Source organism: Amblyomma maculatum, chromosome 8, assembly GCF_055883805.1.
Source record: "Amblyomma maculatum isolate TAMU_Amacu chromosome 8, ASM5588380v1, whole genome shotgun sequence".
Taxonomy (NCBI): Eukaryota; Metazoa; Arthropoda; class Arachnida; order Ixodida; family Ixodidae; genus Amblyomma; species Amblyomma maculatum.
Window position 1 is genome coordinate 27,787,979 of NC_139351.1, and position 21,843 is coordinate 27,809,821.

General features: G+C 45.5%; 1 protein-coding gene across 1 annotated transcript in view; it reads right to left on the bottom strand.

Moving 5' to 3' along the window:
- LOC146180812 (solute carrier family 4 member 11-like) overlaps positions 1-21,843 on the bottom strand; it is a 121,541-nt gene that overhangs the window by 48,388 nt on the left and 51,310 nt on the right. Inside the window, exon 4 of the mRNA XM_084577827.1 lies at positions 10,584-10,653. Within this exon, the coding sequence (XP_084433953.1) occupies positions 10,584-10,653 (70 nt within the window). The remainder of the gene's footprint in view (positions 1-10,583; positions 10,654-21,843) is intronic.

Below are 21,843 nucleotides of genomic sequence, written 5' to 3' on the forward strand. Positions count from 1 at the left end.
TTCTCTAAGGCAACGAGGTCGTTGCGGAAACATCTTCCCAATTTTGGGAATGCCAGCGGCCAAACATTTTCAGTGTGCTACAACAAGTTGAACCGACAGCGTATGCGAACTTGAGCTTGGCACCAACCGAAACGCGGAACATAATTCTGATTGCTGAACCCTCGCCGACCCTGATATGCCCTGATCCTAACATCTAGCACCACGCGAAATTCAGGCTATAACGGTATATTATTTTTATTATCAAATGTCAGAAGTGTATTAAACAAACGCGATGAGTTATCCCCTGTTTGTGATGATTGTGCGGCTGATATAGTCGTGCTGACTGAAACGTGGCTGTCAGCAAAGGTTGCAGATTCCGAATTGTTCGACTGTCACAAGAAGTACAATATCTATCGTTGTGATCGCGATATAAAGTCTGGAAGTGGTGTCCTTACAGCTGTGGCAAACAACCTGATATCTGATATTATTCCTGTAACCTCTGCTCTTGAACTTATTGGTGTCTGTGTCAAGCTAGAGCACCAAACTGTACTTTTGTCCGCATGTTACCCTCCACCAAACGAAACTTCCGGTTTTTGCAATCAGCTGCACGACGTTTTGAATAACCTAGTCATAAGGTAGCCATCACATCCATTATTCCTTTTAGGTGATTTCAATTTTCTAAACATAATCTGCTCTGGATCCGGCCCTTTTCTCAGTGAAGCGGCAAGTGAAAGCTTGGTTTTTAATAATTTATGCTTAGACTTCAATTTTAAACATCTTGTTACTCAACCTACAAGAACGGGACCTACCTCAGGTAACACACTAGACTTGATTCTTACCACTACACCTTCTCTTGCACTTTCGTTAACCCATTTCCCTGGTTGAAGTGATCACTGGGTTTTACACTTCACCGTTCAATGCAGCACAAGACGCTTATCTTCTACACCTAAAACCATCAGAGACTGCGCTAAGACAGATTATTCTGTAATAGACAAAGAACTTGAGTTGTTTCTTGATGTTTTCATGCATGGGTTTTCTGAGCGCTCAGTGGAAGAAAACTGGAACCTATTCCGTAGTAAAGTAGCTCTTCCAACAGACAGATATATACCACTACAGGTTATTTCCGACAGCACTCGTTATGGTTCACCGTGCCCGAAAAAGATTATTGAATGAGAAGAAGCGGCTATTTCGGTCAGCTAAACGCACCAACTCTGCTGTTAAGAAAGCCAAGCTTACTTTCCTCAACAACACGCTTCCGTCACTTCTCTCCAGAAAGCCGGCAACGTTTTGGAATGTTATCAAACCCATCAGAAAAGACATCATATCTCTTAAAGATCGGAATGATGAAGTCATGAACCGCGAGGAAGGCTGCATACTACTAAATAACGCGTTTGCGTCATCTTTTTCGCATTCACCTTCAGGTGCGATGCCATTCGTACCTAAACGTGATTTCTTTCCAATGGAACCTGTCATTATTGATTCAGTGGGAGTTATGAATTTAATTAGGAAATTGAAATTGTCTTCTTGCTGCGGCGTTGATGAAATCAACTCGAAGTTTCTGAAAAACACAGAAGTGTATTCATCTGTCATTCTGTCGCAAATTTTCACCCAGTCTATTAGGTCTTCCTCACTGCCATTAGAATGGAAAGTGGGCAAGGTGGTTCCGATTTTCAGATCAGGTAACCCCCAATCTCCACTTAACTACAGGTCCATATCTTTAACATCCGTTCCCTGCAAACTCCTTGAATATGTGATTAACTCAACCATCGGGACATTTCTCGAAAGCAACTCTTTTTTTAGTCCGTTCCAACATGGTTTCCGTAAATACTTCTCCTGTGAAACGCAACTCTGTCTTTCACCCACAGCATTGCCTCTGGATTAGACAACGGATCTTTTATTGAATGCATATTTTTGGACTTTGCCAAGGCATTTGATAAGGTTCCACATCAACTGCTTCTCTTTAAAATTAGCTCTTTAAATTCAATTCCGAACATCCTTAGATGGATAGAATGCTTCATGACTAACCTTCATGACTGCTTCATGACTGTCTTAGCCAATGGTTGTATTTTACCTCTTTGTACCGTAACATCCGGCGTCCTCCAAGGCTCTGTTTTAGGTCCTTTATTATTTCTTATTTACATTAATGAGTAATGACCTACCTAACGGTACTAACTCTTTTATTAAATTATTTGCAGATGATTGCGTTCTTTATCGCAAAATAACAAGTCTACATGATTGTCATGTCCTTCAATCTGACGTCAACAGCATCTCCATTTGGTGTGATAAATGATTAATGACTTTAAATGCTAATAAATGTAAGAGCATGCGAATCTCGTGCCATTCAAATAACCCTGATTGTTCCATCTACTATATTATCAGCGATAAATTGGAGCATGCCTCTTCTTATAAGTATCTTGGAGTTCACATAACCAACAACTTCTCCTGGAACATACATATCGATTTCATTATTGCCAATGCTAACCGTACTCCTGGCTATTTGCGCAGTAACTTCGCTCAAGCACCTTGACATCTGAAACTGAATATGTATCAAACTCTGGTAAGGCCCAAACTTGAATATGCATCGGCAATATGGGATCCTGCTCAACATACGTTAATTGACCTCACTGAAACTGTACAGAACCGTCCCGCTTTCATCACCTCCAACTACTATCGTACAGCTAGCGTCTCCTTAATGAAAACAAATCTTGGACTTCCAGATCTACTTTCCCGCAGAAACATTTCTCGCCTATCATTTTCTTTCATTGTCCGTCACTTAAAAGTGAACTTCTTTTGCAGCCTTCATATGTATCAGCTCGCATTGATCACCAGCTTAAGGTCACCGTAGCCCGCTGCCGCAGCAACGTTCTTTTCAACTCGTTTTTACCGAAAACCTGCACAGAATGGAACCGCCTTCCCCACTCCATTGCCTCAGTTGTGGTCGCACCACCATCCTTCAAGGACGCGCTAATTGACTATCTTTTGTAACTGCACCAATGTTATTGTTAAGTAATCAACATTTTTGTACTTTTGTGCGTTTTCTCTTCTTTGCATTGTACCCACCCCCTCTTTAACGCCTTTGTGCCCTGAGGGTATTGAAATAAATAAATAAATAAATAAATAAATAAATAAATAAATAAATAAATAAATAAATAAAACTTTCTCCTTCGAAAGTGTGACACCCTCTGCCGACAGCTCCTGCTGACAGCGTTGAAGCAATAAAGGCTTTCGCTTTAATAATAATAATAATTGGTTCACAGGAAGGGAAAGGTGCAGTATCTGTCACACTTGCTATGTGGACACCTGAACCGCGCCGTAAGAGAAGGGATGAAGGTAGGAGTGAAAGTATAAAGAGAGAAAGGGGAGCCGTAGTGGAGGGCTACGAAGTAATTTCGACCACCTGGGGATCTTTAACGTGCGCTGACATCGCACAGCACACTTAAAAATTAGGTTTAGGAATAACAAGTTTAACGTCGGCGGCTCTGGCTATGAGAGACGACGTAGTGGAGGGCTTTGAAAATTTCGACCACCAGGGGTTAATTGAAAATAATTGTAGCTTGGCTTGAGAAGGCATTCTGCGGCGGCCGCTGAGCCCGCGCTTGGTTGCTCGGTCGTTTCATGTCATAGGAGTGTATATCTCCGCGAAAGTCACTTCTTCGCCACTATAACGCAATGATATTCGATAGACGCCAACGTCCATATCTCATCAATATAGCTTTGTTAAGCGAAGTTGACCGGATTACGATAGCGTTCGCGCAACGCGGGTCTAACGACGCTCGCCAGTGAGTGCTCCCGCTTCATTGATGACTACCACGACCACGATGAATTCTCTAAGAGACTACGACCCGACGGAGATGGACTTCAGTCATGTACCAACATCCCAGCAGCAGCTGATGCCCCCGCAGGATCTCCCGAAGGAAGACAACGTCGGCAGTCATCGTCTTCGCCGGGCAGAAGGTTCCCTTCACGGTCAACTACGGGTGGTCAGAGCGCCGCTGCTACATCTACCGGAAAACAAGGGCGGCTTGTATCAACTGTGGAACGCCAGGTCACCGAGCAGATGTCTGCCCGAAACCCAAGGGGGCTGCTTGCCAAACCTGTGGAACGCGGAGTCCAGATGAGACGCACGAGTGCACACCCGTTTGCGCGCTGTGCAAGGGCCCGCACAAGACTTATGCAAGAGACTGCAAGGGGAAATTCCAGAGACCGCTGAACAAGAACGCTAGTGCCGCGTCATCAAACGCGGCATCAACAACGAAACTTGAAGATGAAGAAGATAGGAGCAGGTCAAGGCAGAAGAAGCAGCCTGCACAGCGACACAGAGGAGCGTCGTCATCAGTCTCCCGCTCTCGTTCCGCCTCCCGCGGCCGTTCCAGCTCAAGACGCCGGGCAACAGGCTCCACCCAGAACGCCAGTCACGTGGAGGCGGGTAAAGAACAAGGGAAGGAGAACCTCATCAAGACCACCGGGGCGCCGAAGAAGACGTCCTCGGGTCAGCTTTCAGATCCGAAGGTGAGCTTTGCAGAGTGGCCTCCCCTCCCCTCGTCCTCCCCTCAGAATAACACGGAGTTGGCAGCACTCAAAAAAAGAGATAGAAAGTCTGAAAAAACAAGTCAGTGCTTTAACAATCCAAAACCAAGAGCTTAAGCGAGCTACTACTAATGCAATAACCCCGGTAACTCAGCCGACTCCTCAAAACCAAAAACAGCAGGTAGCTCCCAGCCCGCCTTAGGCGAGGTCTATCAACAAATTATCCAAGAACTGAGGTCCTTCAAGGAGGAGTTTCAAGCTTTTCCAATTTACGTGAACGCCCAATTGCAAGAAATTCGAGAGCAGATTGCAAACAACCGACGATACACGGAGACGGCAATTTCTGCACTTCGGAAGGAACATGCGTATAAAAGACATAAGTCGAAATTCGCTCGTACAATGCAAGTGGACGAGCCATCCGATACGGATTCAACATGCCAGCCAAACCTAGAGTAAAGATCTGGCAGTGGAACTGCCGGGGATACAGGAGAAAGCAGGCTGCTCTAAATCTACTTATATCTCAGGAGTCTGACCCACCGGCAGCTATCCTAATTCAAGAACCCCACCTAATACCTATTAAACTCCAAGACTATGTCACTTACCAGCACGACCAGTTAACTGCCACGTTAGTGCACAAATTATACACTGCCATATTGCACGACCCTTTCGAGCCGGATATTGCCCACTGCTATATAACTATTCTTCCTCTCCAAAGAGGAGCGGCAAGCACGCACGTATTGAATGTATACAGCCCTCCTAAAGACAGGCACGCAAAATTGGGTTCCCTCATAAAGAAATTTCTGACCTTAGTGGGCCATTCCCCCTGCGTGATTGGGGGCGACTTCAACGCACCACACCCTTCATGGGGCTACCCGGCAGCGACACCAAAAGGCAGAAAACTAGAAGAAGTAGTGACGCAAGAAGGGTTATCGACCCTCACCGATCCCACTTACCCTACGAGGCTGGGAAACAGTGTCAGTAGAGATACGTGTCCTGACCTGACGTTCACCAAGAACATACAAAGCGCCATTTGGAAGTATACCGAACAGCACCTGGGAAGCGATCACTTCATACTCTCTCTGGAGATAAGCACAAATGCGTGCAAGCGCAAAATAGGTATCGCAAGAGTTACGAACTGGGACAGGTGGAGAAAGGCCCAGACATTTCCTGCAAACCCTATTACCGACCTAGAGGAATAGGTTAAAGATGAGGTGCACACTTTGAAAGCCTTTACAAAAGAGGTCTGCACGACAGAGGACTGCCCAGCGGTCGATACGCACCTTCTACATTTATGGGAAGCGAGGCACTCATTGACAAAGAGATGGCGCAGACAGCGGCTTAACCGCAAACTCAAGAAAAAAATAGAGGAGATAGACAACAAGGCAGAATCCTATGCCATATCCTTGGCCGGACAGAACTGGAATTCGCTCTGTAATGGTATTCAGGGGAAGCTAGGGGTGTCAAAGACTTGGAAGCTCCTACGTGTCCTAATCGACCCCAGCAGCAGCAAGTCGGCCACTAAAGATAGGCTCACGAAGATCGTACACGCCACCCCGGGTACGGACACAGAGTTGATGGAAAAGCTCAAGACCAGGTATCTGTGCACGGACCAAGTCGTGGAACAGCCGGAGTATTCTGGGCTGCCGAATTCCGAGCTGGACATCCCACTCACGAAAGAAGAAATCAAAGCAGAAATCGCGGCCATGAGGAAAAATGCAGCTCCAGGTCCAGATCAGATAACAGCGAAGCTCTTATTTAACCTCAGCGATGACACCATCCCCTCGCTGGTGGAATGCTTCAACGAGCAGCATTGGGCTACAGGAACGTCACCAATATCCTGGAAGACAGCCGAGGTTCGGTTCATTCCGAAGCCGAACAAACCCCTTAAACTGGATAATCTAAGACCGATATCGCTGACCTCGTGTTTGGGGCAACTCATAGAGAGGGTCATCAACACGAGACTGAGTAGATACTTAGAAGATAACAACCTCCTACCTAACGCTCAATTCGGCTTTCGCCCACACCTATCAACACAGGACGCCCTGTTGTACTTGTACAAAGACCTCCTTGAGACACCTCCCAAGTCACAGACAAGGGTCATCCTGGCACTTGATTTGAAAGGAGCGTTCGATAACGTTCTACATAAAAATATCCTGCAAAGCCTCGCCGATACCAACTGTGGCGCAAGAACCTACAACTATATCAAAAACTTCTTATCAGCCAGGCAAGCCACTATAAACTTCGGTGGAATAAAATCAGATCTCATCACTCTAGGCCCGAGGGGAACTCCGCAAGGGGCGGTAATGTCACCCCTTTTGTTCAACTTAGCTATGAAAGATCTACCAGGCCTTCTTTCCGAAATTCCCGGCATCAAACACACATTGTATGCGGATGATATCACTGTCTGGTGCAACTCGGGGAGTGACGGCGAGATCGAGGAGCGTCTTCAAGCAGCGGCGGACACGGTGGCCTGGTACGCCAGGGAGAGAGGCCTCCAGTGTGCGCCGGAAAAGTCCGAGTTGCTAATTCTGAAGAACCCGAGGACACCCCTAGCACAGAACATCTCGGTGTATATAGAGAGCCACCCAGTACAGAAACCCACGGAGATCAAGATCCTAGGGCAGTATATCCCGCAGGGGCGACAGAACACCACCACAATGAAGAAGCTTACAACATCCACCGAGCAAATCCTCCGGATGATACATCGTATCCGAAATAAACACCATGGCATGAAGGAAAGGGACACCATCCGCTTAGTGCAAGCTTTCGTGATCTCGCGGATAATGTACGGGACGGCATTCCTTAACCTCTCCAGGTCGGAAATTGAAAAGTTGGAGACACTCATCAGGAAAGCCTACAAGACGGCCCTGGGGCTACCGAACTCCACGCCAACGGCCAAGTTCATGGCTCTAGGAGTACATAATACCCTCGAAGAGATGTGGGAAGCACAATGGCTCTCACAACTCAATAGGCTCGCACTTACAACACCCGGCAGAGAACTGCTCGAGAAGATCCATGTTAATCAGCCCTATACAATTGACCAAAGGGAAGAGGTCCCACGCGATGTGAGAAGACGCATCAACGTGTACCCCATTCCGCGGAATATGCGTCCCGCATATAACATCGAGAGGAGAATATCAAGAGGGGAAGCCCTGCAGAAGAAATGGGACAAGCAGACCAACACCCTTTACGTGGACGCAGCAGGACCACAGAATGGAGTCATGACTATTGTAGTCTCAACGCCTGCGGGGTCGAGGGTGAACTGCGCCTCGGTGAAAACATCTAACCCCACTCACGCAGAGGAGGCAGCTGTTGCATTAGCTGTAGCATCTAACCCCAACGCCGTTGTGCTCACTGATTCCCAGAACGCCTGTCGCAACTTCAATTACGGATTAATTCATAAGTCAGGGTTGTCATGGCTAACTAAGCACCCACCCAACCAAGCATCAATCATCTGGTTTTCCGGTCACCTGGAACTACCAGGAGGAAACGAAGCCGCTCACAGGCATGCCCGAGCTCTTCTATACCGGGCGTCTCCCCCTGATGACCATGAAGGGTGCCGTGACCTGATAGGTTTAGCAGTGTATGCTGACATCTCGCGCCATACAGAACAGCCAGAAAGGAGTACCCAACGCCACACAAATCCCTCAATAAGTTAGAAGAGAACATCCTTAGGAGACTACAAACCAACACATACCCAACACCAGCTAAATTACACCTGTGGTACCCTACACTATACTCTCCGCAGTGCCCACACTGTGGAGAGGTAGCTAACCTCTACCATATGGTGTGGGCATGCCAATTTAATCCCTTAGTTGACCCCATTCCCAACTCCTCGGAGGAGCAGTGGGAGGCTATTCTGCTCAGCGATGATCCTGACCGTCAGCACTGGCTGGTGGGGAGGGCCAGCGCAGCAGCAGCAGCCAATGGACTACAGGACTAGGCGGCCCACCCACATGTTCTGAGAATACTGAATAAATAAAGATGTTTTCAATCAATGACCGGATTACGTGTCTCCGAGCGATTTCTCAGGAATACCTGTACCGTCTCACGTGAAGTAATGTAGGCCATTAGGGCGCTTCTCTACATATACTCGTGATTGACGTCAGCGATCATGTGTCTCGCCACGCACTTGCTCACGCGTTAAGCTACTTCCCCCGTCAGTTGACCTTTGACGTTGACTTCGAAGTTCACTTCTGGTTTGAGTTTGAGTTTATTTGATTTATTGGTGGGAACATAGCTACCCAAAGTGGATGTGATAAGTTCCGACTTGACCTCGAAGCTGTTTAACGGTAACCGGAAGTACACGGTGACCTTGGTTTTACCTCACGTAGTGAAGCTATAAAATAATAATAATTGGTTCACGAGAAGGGAAAGGCGCAGTATTGGTTACACTCGTCTCTGTGGACACCCAAACCGCGCCGTTGCAAAATGTAATGTTTTGTTTCTAAAGGAGAGCCTAATTAAATTTTAAATATAATATTTCACTTTTACCAGGAAGGAATGGAATACGCGGCCTATCTCGTTTCGGTCATTGACACCGTAAGAGGCTGGTAATGACTCAAATAGCCACACGAAGTAATTTTTCACTTTATTCCTTTTCATTTGGTAATTGTCCTTCTTTTTTTCGAGTATTTATTTTGCATATCAAGCATCTAACGTTATATCTCTGTACTCACCTCCCCCCCCCCCCCCCCTTCCTTTTACGGACCAAAATGCACTTGCAGTAAGGGTCCGCAGTGAAGAACCAAATAATGCTGGACTCAAAAGCAGGAGCTTACACAACAGTGTGAGCTGCCTATTGCGACAACTGCTATTTCGTGCCCAGCTGTGGTGCAGTGGTTAGGGCGCTCGTCTACTGTGCCCAAAGTTGCGTGATCAAAGTTGCGGGAGGCGAAAAACAACGCAACCGTGTGCTGTGCGATTTCAGTGCATATTAACAGCCCCAGGAGGTCCAAATTTCCGGAGTCCTCCACTACGGCGTCTCTCCTATCCTGAATTACTTTGGAACTTAAGCCCCAAACTAAACAAAACCAAACTCCCATTTCTTGCGTTGTCCTGAAGATGGCGCAGCAACACGTCTCTGCAACAGCACCGGCGGCTTCTTGCAGATATGTAAACTGTGTAAGCAGTACTACATCAATGCAGCGGGGCCATATTTCATGAAGTCTTATTTTCGGGTAATTTTTTTCTCTCCGTGATTTACAACTCGATTCGCTCGTGGCAGCCGACAGCAAGTAATGCTTTTTGCTTGCACCGGTTTTCGTCTTGGGTTTGGTTAATGTTTGTTGAACGCTCCAACCCACATAAACACATACGAGCTGCTCCGGTTATAAAAGTTGGGTTTATCAACCACAGACACAAAAATTAGAGTAAATCGGGAAACAAGTAATCGATATCGTGGTTTCTGAACAGGGCAACGTAACGATTTTACTCAAATTCTATTGATGCTTATTGTTCCTCCATTGTGTCTTTGCCTCAACTCGCTGCACACCATAAATATTGCATCAATATTGAATCAATATCGCCTCCGTAGGGCGGTAACGCCGGAGTATTTTTTTTTTTAATATTCTTCCGTTTAACCATGACACGTGTTTTTTGTTGATCCCTGCAACTGCATACATCGCCTCAAAGCACGGTAACATTTGCACAGCTTCCATTCAACTGCGGCCCATCCGCTGCATGAACAGAACCTGAGTGAGAGCACTGGCTGCGGTCCCCCTGAGCCTACACCATCTTCTGCTGGCCGCCGTAGGCGGAACGCCATAGCAAGCGCCGGGCTTTTTAACTAGGAAAAAGAAAAGATAACTTGCAGAAATAAAGATTCCTATACTTCACTTGTACGGACGCGATGCATTCTCCCTCCAATAGCTTTCATATCGTTGCCAGCATTTCTTGCGTTCACTTAAGCTCAGACGACCGAACGATAGAAAATACGGCAACCAGCAAGCGCGTGTTAAACACTGGCTATCAAGCTTTGCCGTATGGGATGGTGGTTTGTTGAAGGCAGACTTATCAAGCTAATTGATTATCTGTACATCAGCGCTAGTGGCATTTCAAGACGCACACTGTCTTACCTTGTTCGTGAGTAAAAAGCGATTCCTTCGCTTCCGCCAGGGTCGCCATCTGTTCTCGTCCGTCAAGCACCTGTAAAGCCAAAAAAAAAAAAAAGAAATATTAAAAGCAGCCGTGCGTGTGTTTTGACAAAGTGGGTATGTTGGATATAGTACCATAATACAAAAGTGTTAATGTCTGAGTATGCCTTGGATATATGGCATAGTTATCTCCGTCCCTCTCGTGATTAAGATATACGATTAAATATTATATATATATATATATATATATATATATATATATATATATATATAGTTGTATTAGTGGTAATGTTTTTCTTTTTCTCCGTACAGTTAACTGATAACGAGCCTTCTGAAACAGAAGCGCATTTTCCTTCGTAGGAAAAGTTTTATTGAGAAATTCGAACCATCTGAGCTGCCCACGGCGCCCACCAGGTGACGATCTCAACTCTACATGATCACGCCAAAACAGCGAGAACGGAGCTACTCAATCGTTGAGCTATGAGCCGGCAGGTCGATGGCTTGGATGGTGGAAACATTTAAGGCTCATTCTTGTATTCATCCCCGAAAAATGGCCTTCCGGACAAACATAGCCCCTGGACAACCATAGCCATCCGTATCCCCCTTTTCTTTCCTTCGCACCCCAAAACCAACATGGTGATAGCTACTGCTCGATTTCATGCTTCAGTCGAGTTGGTACAATAGACGTTAGCAGGGGAGCAACGAGCGACATTATGCAGAGTGCGCCAAAGTATACTTCCATCATATTTGCATAAATGGAATAGCAGGCTGTACACGAAATCTATTTATGCTCTTAATTTACATGTGATCGCGCGGATATAGAGTGAGGGCGTACCTCTGTCAGTCGCCTACTTTATGTATAAAACTGAGCATTCTTTTCTCTTTTTGTACCTGTAATAGTGTAAATGTTTTCATTTTATTGGAACAGTGGATTACTTCTTAAAACGTGAACTATTGTTTGTGTGCACTTAATGTCAGCTCCTTTATGTATATTAGTGCTTACTATTGTGAATACTAGAAATTGGAAGTTTATATTCAGTTTTCCCATAGAAGGAACTGCAGGAACAAAAGATGCTACCTTGCACCTGACGAGGTTCAGGATCCCACGCGATCTGTACTCTGGGGATGTAACGGCATACAGTTTAAACATGAAAATATCGTTTGTTTGTTTGTTTGTTTGTTTTTCTTTGCTCAGAAAGGTAGAAATAAATACAAAATTATGAAACAACATAGCAAACACTCAAAATACAAAAATTTTGGACATCAGCCATCTCGAAGCACGAACACACAAACAAATTACATACGTAAAAAGGAACACGGAAGACAGCTTATTATATTGTTTAAGACAGCTTGCATGTCCACACTCATTCACCTATTTTAAAAGCTGTTTCTCCGTGCTAAAAAGAAATAAAGGAAAATGATATGTCATATCAAAGCAGGCTTCAAGGCATTAAGTGATGTCTGTCGTTCAATTAGGTAACAAGATGCTTATTTTTGTTGAAAAAACATAGGTATCTGGAATCTTAGACTTCGCCCACCATAGTTTGTGTTCCTCTTTGGTACTCTGTATTGTTTCTTACTTAGACAAAAGTTCTTATTTAGAATTATATACATTTGTGCAAAATTATCAGGGTTTTTTTTTTCGCATGTCGTTGTATATATATATATATATATATATATATATATATATATATATATATATATATATATATATATATATTTTTTTTATTTTTTTTTCGACTCCCGCCGGCATGCGGTCTTATCATTGTGAATCAAGCACGCGGATCACTTCTGTATTCTTTGTTTGTTCATGATCGTTGTCGCGGGACGCGGCCTTATGACTTCCTTTGTTGTGGCAGATTATTCGAGATGTGTCTGGAAGGATTCCAGCCATGCGCTTGTATTTCTACAGTGTTCCCGGTTATGCTAGTCTCTGTTCACGGTTTTATCGAGATCTTTCTACGCTGCTTTTAAATTCAGCGCTGACGAGTGAAAAGGACATTCGTAGATCAACGACCGCTGAGCACGATTGTTGCTATGGCCGTCACCAATTGCTTAGTTATTTTGTGGGTGTAAGTCAGCCCAATAATGAGTTGATTCCTGCGAAGATTGTCCCCTCATTTGTTGCTAACTGCATTTTCACCCCCACGTGACAATATATATATATATATATATATATATATATATATATATATATATATATATATATATATATATATATATATATATATATATATATTACAAGCTTGCTTTCATAAACCTGGTCCACCCTCCGTACTGCATAGCTATGTTGAAATGTTTGTGTGCTTTTGTTGTCTTTCATATCTTCTAGTGCTGGAACAGGCTTCTTTTGTGCAATAAATGGGTTCGCCATATTGGTAGCAGTAGTTGTGCCCCATATGAGAACAGTTAACACGCAGTTAAGTTATCTCCATTTCGATAGTGCCTTCACGGCGACGCAAGTACAAGCTGTAAATAAATAAATAAATTCAGCATTTATGACCACATCGGAAAGGTTGAATTAGTAGTATTCGGAAATTGAGCTGTATATTGGCATTCAGGCAGCCCGCCCTAATTGCGAGATATCCGTGTGTAGGTGTGAAGTTCAGCCAGCATACTGCGGATTTAAGAGCGGCTACCATTTACGCGAAAGATGTTTGCAGTGACCCACGGCAGCTGCACACAAGAAATGATAATGCTGAAAGCGGTGAGGTGGTAAGAAATATTCGATTCCTTGCGATAAACATAGGTTACTAAGGAAAGCTTGGACATACTGACTTCTGCAAATGACCTTTCTTGACTCTTTACACGAAATAGATTAAGAAATTTGAAGTTCAACCTTTATTTTGGAAGCATTTCTTAATCTGACCCCCCCCCCTCTCCCCCTCCACCACACACACAAATATTTCACACACAGATTTCAGACAAATATTTCATTAAGATAATCAAGACAGTATCGAAACCAAAATGCTTGAGCAACTAAGTGCGAAGGTTCAAGAAAAAATAACTGCTGTGTAAAAAGCAAGAATTACTTCACAAAATTTCGAAAATTGCATTTTATGTCCACGCCTCCCCTGGTAGCAGCCACAAGTGATCGCGCCGCAAGAAATGAAAGAGAACAAGGAATCGACAAGTATACACCTAAGTTCGTCGTGTGAGTTTAGTAGCCGAAGAAAACGTTTCAATGTTCGTCAATTTTTCAGGTTGCCCCGGCCTGCAACGTCGCTAGGTGGGGCCCAGTGCAGTGGTTGGGCGTCGACGAATGGCGTCCAGCTTTCGGCGAAAAGGACAGGTGTGCAAGCTGACGGCTTTTGTCGCTCTGTTCTTGCTTTGTTTCCACTAACGCTTTGTTCTCTTCTCGCAGAAAGCCGGCGGTTTGAAAGATAGGTTTCGGGCCCCATTCCTTTCAAGCGGCGACCCCCAATAGTTCCATCTTTTCTCGTCAACTCCGTCGCCTAGGAACCAGGCAGCCGAAACAAATCTACAGAGCGCCAGCCGACAGCTTCAAGAAGAAAGCAAGACAAACTGACCACCAAGGGCTAGTCGGTAGCTGTCATTACCGCGGCTTCCGATTTGCGAGAAAAATGAACAGAAAAAAGCAACAGACGTGCCTCCATACAAGGAAGCGAAGTGCATCGTATAGTGTGCCCTCCCGCATCGATACTGAGGTTATAGTCTGTACAGTTGCGTATCTTCTTACCTGAAGCGGCGGATAGACGTATTGATCCAGCAATCACGGTTCACGAGAAACTCGTTTGTTTCAGACCTCGAGAAACAATTAATAGCATTGTTGTTTACTGGACTGGTTGCTGTTTTTATTATGGAGAACCGCACGCTTACTAGCGAACAAAGTTGCCGCGTGCACTAAACAAGCCGCAGACGTTGATCACAAGTGGACTGAATTTACTCCTGCCCCACTCGCGTTCCAGCAACTTTGCTTTAACACTTGGCGAGATGCCAGGCCCGGGGCATGGCGACGACTGACGTCAACTCTCATCGTTGGGCGTCACGGGGAAATTGGTGGCGTCAAAATGACGTTCGCTCTCGCTACAAGGCAAGCGCTCCAGCTATCTTTGAAATTGTAATTAAGACGTGCTGTATATGCTACGCTCAAGTTTTTGTTCGAGGATAATACTTGAGTGTGCGCAGATGTAGATACACGCACTTTTCATGAAATCGAACTTTTGTGTATATATTATAATAAGGCTCACTAAGAGTATTCGAAACCAGACTACGACGAAACCGGTATGCAGATTTCTATAGATCCAAACTTTAAGATCGAAAGAGCTTCGTGATCACTGGCACCCTGTTGAGTTGGTGACATAGGAATGTTTGCTGACACATGTACAGGCGATGGCGGTGATACCTGCATTTTACAAATATTTAGCTTTTAAATGCTCTCTTTTCGACGCGGGAAGTCCGGATGAAATAGAACGCGATAATTTACTCACACAAACAAACTTCGAGTAATGCTTGCACTGCTTAAATTCTTTTCCTCGAAGAAATCTTGATTCTCTAGCCCTCCCGATTTCCCCTAACAAAAACCGATGTGGAGGGGAGGGGCATTCCCCATCCAAATAGGCTGCTGCATTTATCGACGCTCCCAATTCTCTTACATTGGCAGTCCCAAGCTGATTTCTTAAATAATTCAAAGGGAACTATTTGCGTGCCACAATACACGGCTGCTCGCCTCTCAACCCTCAGAAATGTGCAAAGAAATGTTATTTTGCTTTGGTGGTTGGCAGACAGTGCCATTCCCAGAGGGGTGAGGTTGTGTGGACGCACCGGGTATACTGCTAAGGAGCGCAATTTGAAGCCGGGAGGGGAGGGTGGCGATTTACTGGGATGCAAAGCTTGTCAAAAACGAAAGGGCGGACTTTACGTGCAGCAATAAAAACACGCTTTAATTATTTTTACTTTATTTGCAAGACCACTGTTACGCATACTAGGACGTTGAGCTTTCCGTGTTCAGAAAAAGCAAGTTCGTGGCCTTTTAATATATCTATTCCTATAAAAAATAGCAATATCCAATTCGCCAATAATGCTTCTCAGAAGAAAATCCTATCGGCGCTAAACGTTTTACGCATGTTATTTCTGCAGGAATAGACATTTAAACATTGTCGCAACGATTAGTGCGATTTCATTAATCGATTTAGGCTCCGTCGCTCTGGATTACAGGAATCGCGATAAGTCCTCGGTAATTATAATTTATATGTCTAATGCATATCATTCGGCATATGTAATGATCCAGCTTTTCGCGAGAAAGGGATGTGCTTTCTCTCTTCAGGGTTTCAAGAATACCGCTTGTCTTTGGATGTTGATGTAGGTTTCTGGTCAACGCTTTCTACATTTCCTAAAGTGCTTTTTATCATTGTCGCTTCTTTAAACCGCAAGCTTTATTAATCTAGTCGAGTCGAGATTCGCCCTCACTAGCATTGTGACCTTCATTTGACCGCAGCCACACAGCCCATCACATGACTCGCAGCGCCGAGCTTCGCCGCTCGTGCTGCTGGCTTGGCGCATGCTTTCTCCCTGACCTCGTGACTCCCTACCGTGCTCCCCACGCTCCTTGCGAAGAGGAGCGCTCCGCTCACCTAGTCGGCGCAAGCTTGGTCGTGCATGACAGCGAGGCTGGGCCGTCTTTGAGCATTGCCTGGGAGCGGGAATAATGGAATAATTAAAAATTATGTTAATTCATGAAAATTCTAGCAGTCTCGGGTAGTCCGCGTAGTCTAGGAGTCCATTGGCCTGCGCCGCAGCGTTGACCCTGAGAACCGCAGTCCTTGTTGCTGGTCGGCGCCCTCGCTGTGCAGAATGACCTCCCACTGCTCCAGATCGGGACTGGGGAGTTTCTAGATAGCGGGATTGAATTGGCCCACACCATGTGAAAGGCTGTAGCTATTTCTTCTCATTGTGGTCTCTCTTGTCCGTAGAGTGAGGGGTATCATTGGTGGAGTTTTAGTGGTGTGACGAGAGATTCTGTTTGTAGACGCTGAATGGTGTGTTTTTCCTCTTTGTTTAGCGTTTCGTGAAGTGTGGGTATGTCTATGTAGCCCGTCTGTAGGCTTGTAGGAATGCGGCAAAGGTGATTTTGGGCTGCGTGGTATCTTAATCTGCCTCATGATCTCAGGGTACTCCCGGTGTAAGAGACCTCGAGCGTGTCGGTGTGCGGCTGCACTCCCTCCCGTTGGTTCCGTGTCTACCGTGAACCATACGATTGACGCTCGGGTAGAGGGACGTTTTGCTAAGAGTGTGGACCTGCTTGATGGATTAGTACATTATTAATATTTGGGCAGGCATTTCGGGAGTCTGTGAGTGCCTAAGCGTTTAGGTTGGCTTCCTCTGCGTGAGAGGGGTTGGACGTGCACACGGAAGGGCCGTTTATTTATTTTTCCTCGTGATTTGTTATTGCGGGGGTGACCCGGCCTTGGATTGGGCCGGTTGCATCCACGGAGAGCGAGTCCGGGTGACTATCCAAATTCTTGCGCAGTCTTTCAGCTCTGGAAATTCTTCGCTCCGTGTTATAAGTAGCATGCATATTTCTTTGTATTAGGCGGACGTGGATGTCTTGTGGATCGACAGAGTAAGTTCCGTCCTTTGGTCGACTATGTAGGGTACTGCAAGGTTTATCTCACTCAGGAGCGCCTGGCCTATGCGAGTGATAGCCAGGTGGTTGTGCTGTGACAGTTCTTGCATCTCATATATTTCTTGTACACGTTGTGGACGCCGAGCGGCATGAAGCGCGATATTTATGCTAATTATTTTACATTAATTTGGGTAGCCTCACCATAACATATATTTTTGGGAGGTCCAGTGCAATTTTGTAGGTCATCCGTATTAGCTATTCTAGTTTTGCGGTTTCTGACTAGGTGAGATTGGGATATGCAGTCCAGTACATTAATCGCGAGGCTGTGGTGGTGGTATACACGCTGGCGAAAGTGTGATGGCTGCCAGATGACGGCCAGAGCGATGGCTTCCACTCATGCATGGCGAGAACTGTTGGAACCAGCAGTAGCAGTCAGGGCGACGCGCAAAGGACTGCGCTCTACTTCCGCAGTCCGAACTCTCATGAATTATGAGGGAATCTTTCTTGCTAACCCTCCGCAAATGATCGGCGTGATCTGGATTCCGGGACACCAGTCGATGCCCGGCAATGAAGCTGCCCATCGACACGCTCGTACACTCCTTCCCCGAACCTCCCCTCTCCCGGGTCACACGTATGACTCTCCAATCCTAACAATACACAGAACTGTTTGGACACTACAGGCTGTCTAGCCGTACGTTACCACCCAATTCCTCACCCTGTCTAACCAAGAGGCACCAACGCACTGCCGCCTACAAATTAATACGTTTCTTTCACCGTCTCTCCTCAACCTTTGGTACCCTTCCCTTTATCCTCCTGACTGCACTCATTGCGGGGAGCGGGCAACTATCCACCGCATTGTGTATGGGTGTGCCAGGTTACTCTTCTCAATATCCACTTTCTTCCCCCGCATAGAAGAATGATTCACCCCCGCCGCGCAGTTACTGCAGCTTCGGTCAACGGGACACTAGAATGGGGGTCCCCCCCTCTAATAGAATAAATAATTATGTTTTGTCCTCCCTTGCGCTATGGAAAACGGGTGGTACGGTTTGTTGGCGCGCTCAAACGAGAACCAAAATAGCCTCACGGTGCCGGATAGCTTTCACAAGCACCGGCTAGCAACCGTTATACACTGCCACTACCGCAGCATCAACGACGTACTCACAGCCCAAGGCATCGAGGAAGCCGGTGTGGACTTTCCCTTTTTGGCTCATGCGGGGCGCCACCATTAAATTAAGATGGTGGTACCCAAGCGTCGAAACTACTTTGGCACTTTGGCCGTCTTCGCCCATCGAACCTGCAGCAGGGAGGTCGTAGCAGAGGCGGGTGGATAACGCGCTAAGATGTCACGGACACAACACCCCGGCGCACGCATCGCACCTGCGGCGAGGAGGTGCGGCCATTTGATTCATTGAAAAAACTTCATTCGCCACCAGAAAGGCCAATCAGTCACGGGATATGACGTTACCGACATCCCTTCGCTGGCAGAAGTATATCTTCTACTTTAAAAATATTTCATATCTCGGCAGGAGACTGGCCAATACGTCCAATACGTTGTTATTTCATCACGTCTCATTTCTTTTTCGTCTTTACGTGCGTGAGCGCGTGCGTGCTTGTGTGTGAATCGGTTAGTTTCGTTTACACTTTTAACGTTCCAAAGTGACTCAGGCTATGAGAGACGCCGTATCAAAGCACGTGTTGTTTATCTCCTTGGCGAGAACCAATGAGGTCTTAACATCATCCAAAAGAAGTCCTGCTTTGAGATATTGAATATAACCTATACAACAAATAGCGTCGCAAAGTGCGCTTTACACGTGACGACATCCGTAGTAGTTATTAGCACTAGACTGAACTTGAAAAAGGCGAAGGCAACCAGGTATGTTTACTAACACTGCCATTCAAATGCTGGAAGGCTGAACCTAGAAAGCAGTGTATTGGCCAAGCTGTGACACTTTCACATGTTGCTTTGACAACTATGATTCCGAGTATGAGACACTTCATAAATGTTTGTATATAAGCAGGGGAACATTATTAATCAATGTTTGAAAAGAGAAGAGGGAGGAAAGTAGAAATAAAATAGCTGTATAATGATTTAGACGAGTTGAAAAGGGCACCAACTCTCCCATTGTAGCTTTTTACGTATGAAAAATTGGACTTCAGAGGCAGGAAAGAAAAGATTATAATTTAATCTTTTAAAAAGGAGGGCAGAAGGAAAATTTGTAGTAATAGAATGATGGTATAGTTAACCAATCTAAAACAATAATTAAGATATAGGCCGAAAAGTGAGCATGATAGCAACTGCTACCACCCCGTTTCGAAGGGGACGCTCCTATATTCCTTCCTTCCTTCCTTCCTTCCATCCATCCATCCATCCATCCATCCATCCATCCATCCATCCATCCATCCATCCATCCATCCATCCATCCATCCATCCATCCATCCATCCATCCATCCATCCATCCATCCATCCATCCATCCATCCATCCATCCATCCATCCGTCCGTCCGTCCGTCCGTCCATCCATCCATCCATCCATCCATCCATCCATCCATCCATCCATCCATCCATCCATCCATTCATCCATCCATCCATCCATCCACCCACCCACCCACCCACCCATCCATCCATCCATCCATCCATCCATCCATCCATCCATCCATCCATCCATCCATCCATCCATCCATCCATCCATCCATCCATCCATCCATCCATCCATCCATCCATCCATCCATCCAAGTTGATAACATAGCGAAATCAGCTCTGGTATGGAATGCGCTTCGATATGCAGGCGAATGTTGTCGTGGTAACGAAGAGTAGCTGCTTTCCAGGGCATGTATTTGTGAGCACATACACGCCCTGCAAAACAGCTACTCTTCGCTACCACGACAACATTCGCCTGCACTAGTCTCGATGACACATTTGTGGCTGTAGTCGACTACATATGCGCAAAAATTCTCAATGAATACCTGAAAAATAATAAATGCGGGGCGCAAAAATGTAGATGTACCGCTAGAGCTGGCACAGTCAGAATGCTTGCGATGACCCCCAAAAGACGACGAGCTTTTTCGGAAGCAATCATCCCCAGGGAAAGTGACTCAGACGGGCTCTAGCACTGAATTCAATGGAGTATAATGAAAAGCAGGGTTTTATTTCTTGACAATAAAATGCTTGCTTACCCATTCTATGCTGCTTGCTCACAATTAAAAAAAGAAAAGCTGTCTCCAATCGAAATTCGTCTATGCAGGCTATAAGCGGGTGCGGACTATAATGCAGAGATTGCCGAAGATTGGACTGCACCATATCATTTCACTAGAAAAATCAAATCGCAGCTGAAAAATTGTATCAATTGAAAAAGAAAAACAGCACTAAGAAAAAAGGCTCAGATATGAGGCCAAAACTTTAATTATTCACTCATTAAAAAATTTAATTATTTATCTTGCTGTCATTTCCATCACTGCTCGTCAAACTAGAAACTTTAAGCACAGTGTTGGAAAGAATGAACATCAGCTTCTATGTCCTTTGAACATATTCTTGGTCTTGGTGTATCATCATCATCATCATCATCATCAGCCTGATTATACCCACTGGAGGGCGAAGGCCTGTCCCATATTTCTCCACTTGACCCGGTTCTGTGCTAGCTGCACCCACTTGACCCCTGCGAACTTCTTAATCTCATCCGCCCACCTAACTTTCTGCCGCCCCCTGCTACGCTTTCCTTCCCTTGGAATCCAGTTTGTTACCCTAAGCGACCATCGGTTATCCTCTCTTCGCACTACATGTCATGCCCATGTCCATTTCTTCTTCTTAATTTTAATTTTTTTAAACTTAATTGGTGTGCACACAGCCGAACTATGACCCCTTCCTCTCACACGCGGCGGTGGAGGCAGCAACGATGGCAGGAACCTTGTACAACCAAGAAAGAGGTCACTTGCGTCTTTTTACAACCATGTTAGAGTGGCGATGCATAGCTGCAACCAGATATTCGATATTTGATTTTTAGTTTTCTCTAATATTTCCGGAACTTGTTTTTTTTTTTTTTTTGTTCCGCTTGTTTTCTTTTTTTTTTCAGTCTTCAATATTTTCGGAACTTTCACAACCCTAACCAGTCTACAACATATGGGCGTCTTGCTTTAGAGGCCGCCTCGAACGGTGTTCGACCCCGCATCGTTGCATTCAGCCGCCTAGCGCAGTGACCCTGCGCCACCGCAACGGGGGGTCAGAAGTAGTGTGCAGCTAGTTATCATTATAGCAGGGACATGAATGACAACATGAAAACAAAGATGGGATGTGAAGAATATTGACAGGAGAAGATGAAGTTAATCCAGAATTCTTACGCCACCTACCCCACCTGATGAAAGCGGTCACTCTGGTAGCGACTTATAGTGATGACACGGGAAAACGCCTTCACGCGCGACATGTGGATGATATTCATGCTTAGTGAGCGATACTCAGTAGCAGGAGCAACAGAGGTGACAAAGGAAGATGTTAATTTCGTAGATATCTTCGTTGTTTTATGTCCAAAGCATTTCGGTCAGTGCACCAACCTGACCTTCGTCTTGGGCCACATTCTTGCAACCTTTTTCACAAGAACTAAAGCTTCTCATGAGTTCCTTCTCAGCGTTCCACCTTTTCTTCTTTCCCGCCAGGTGTTTACTGTGT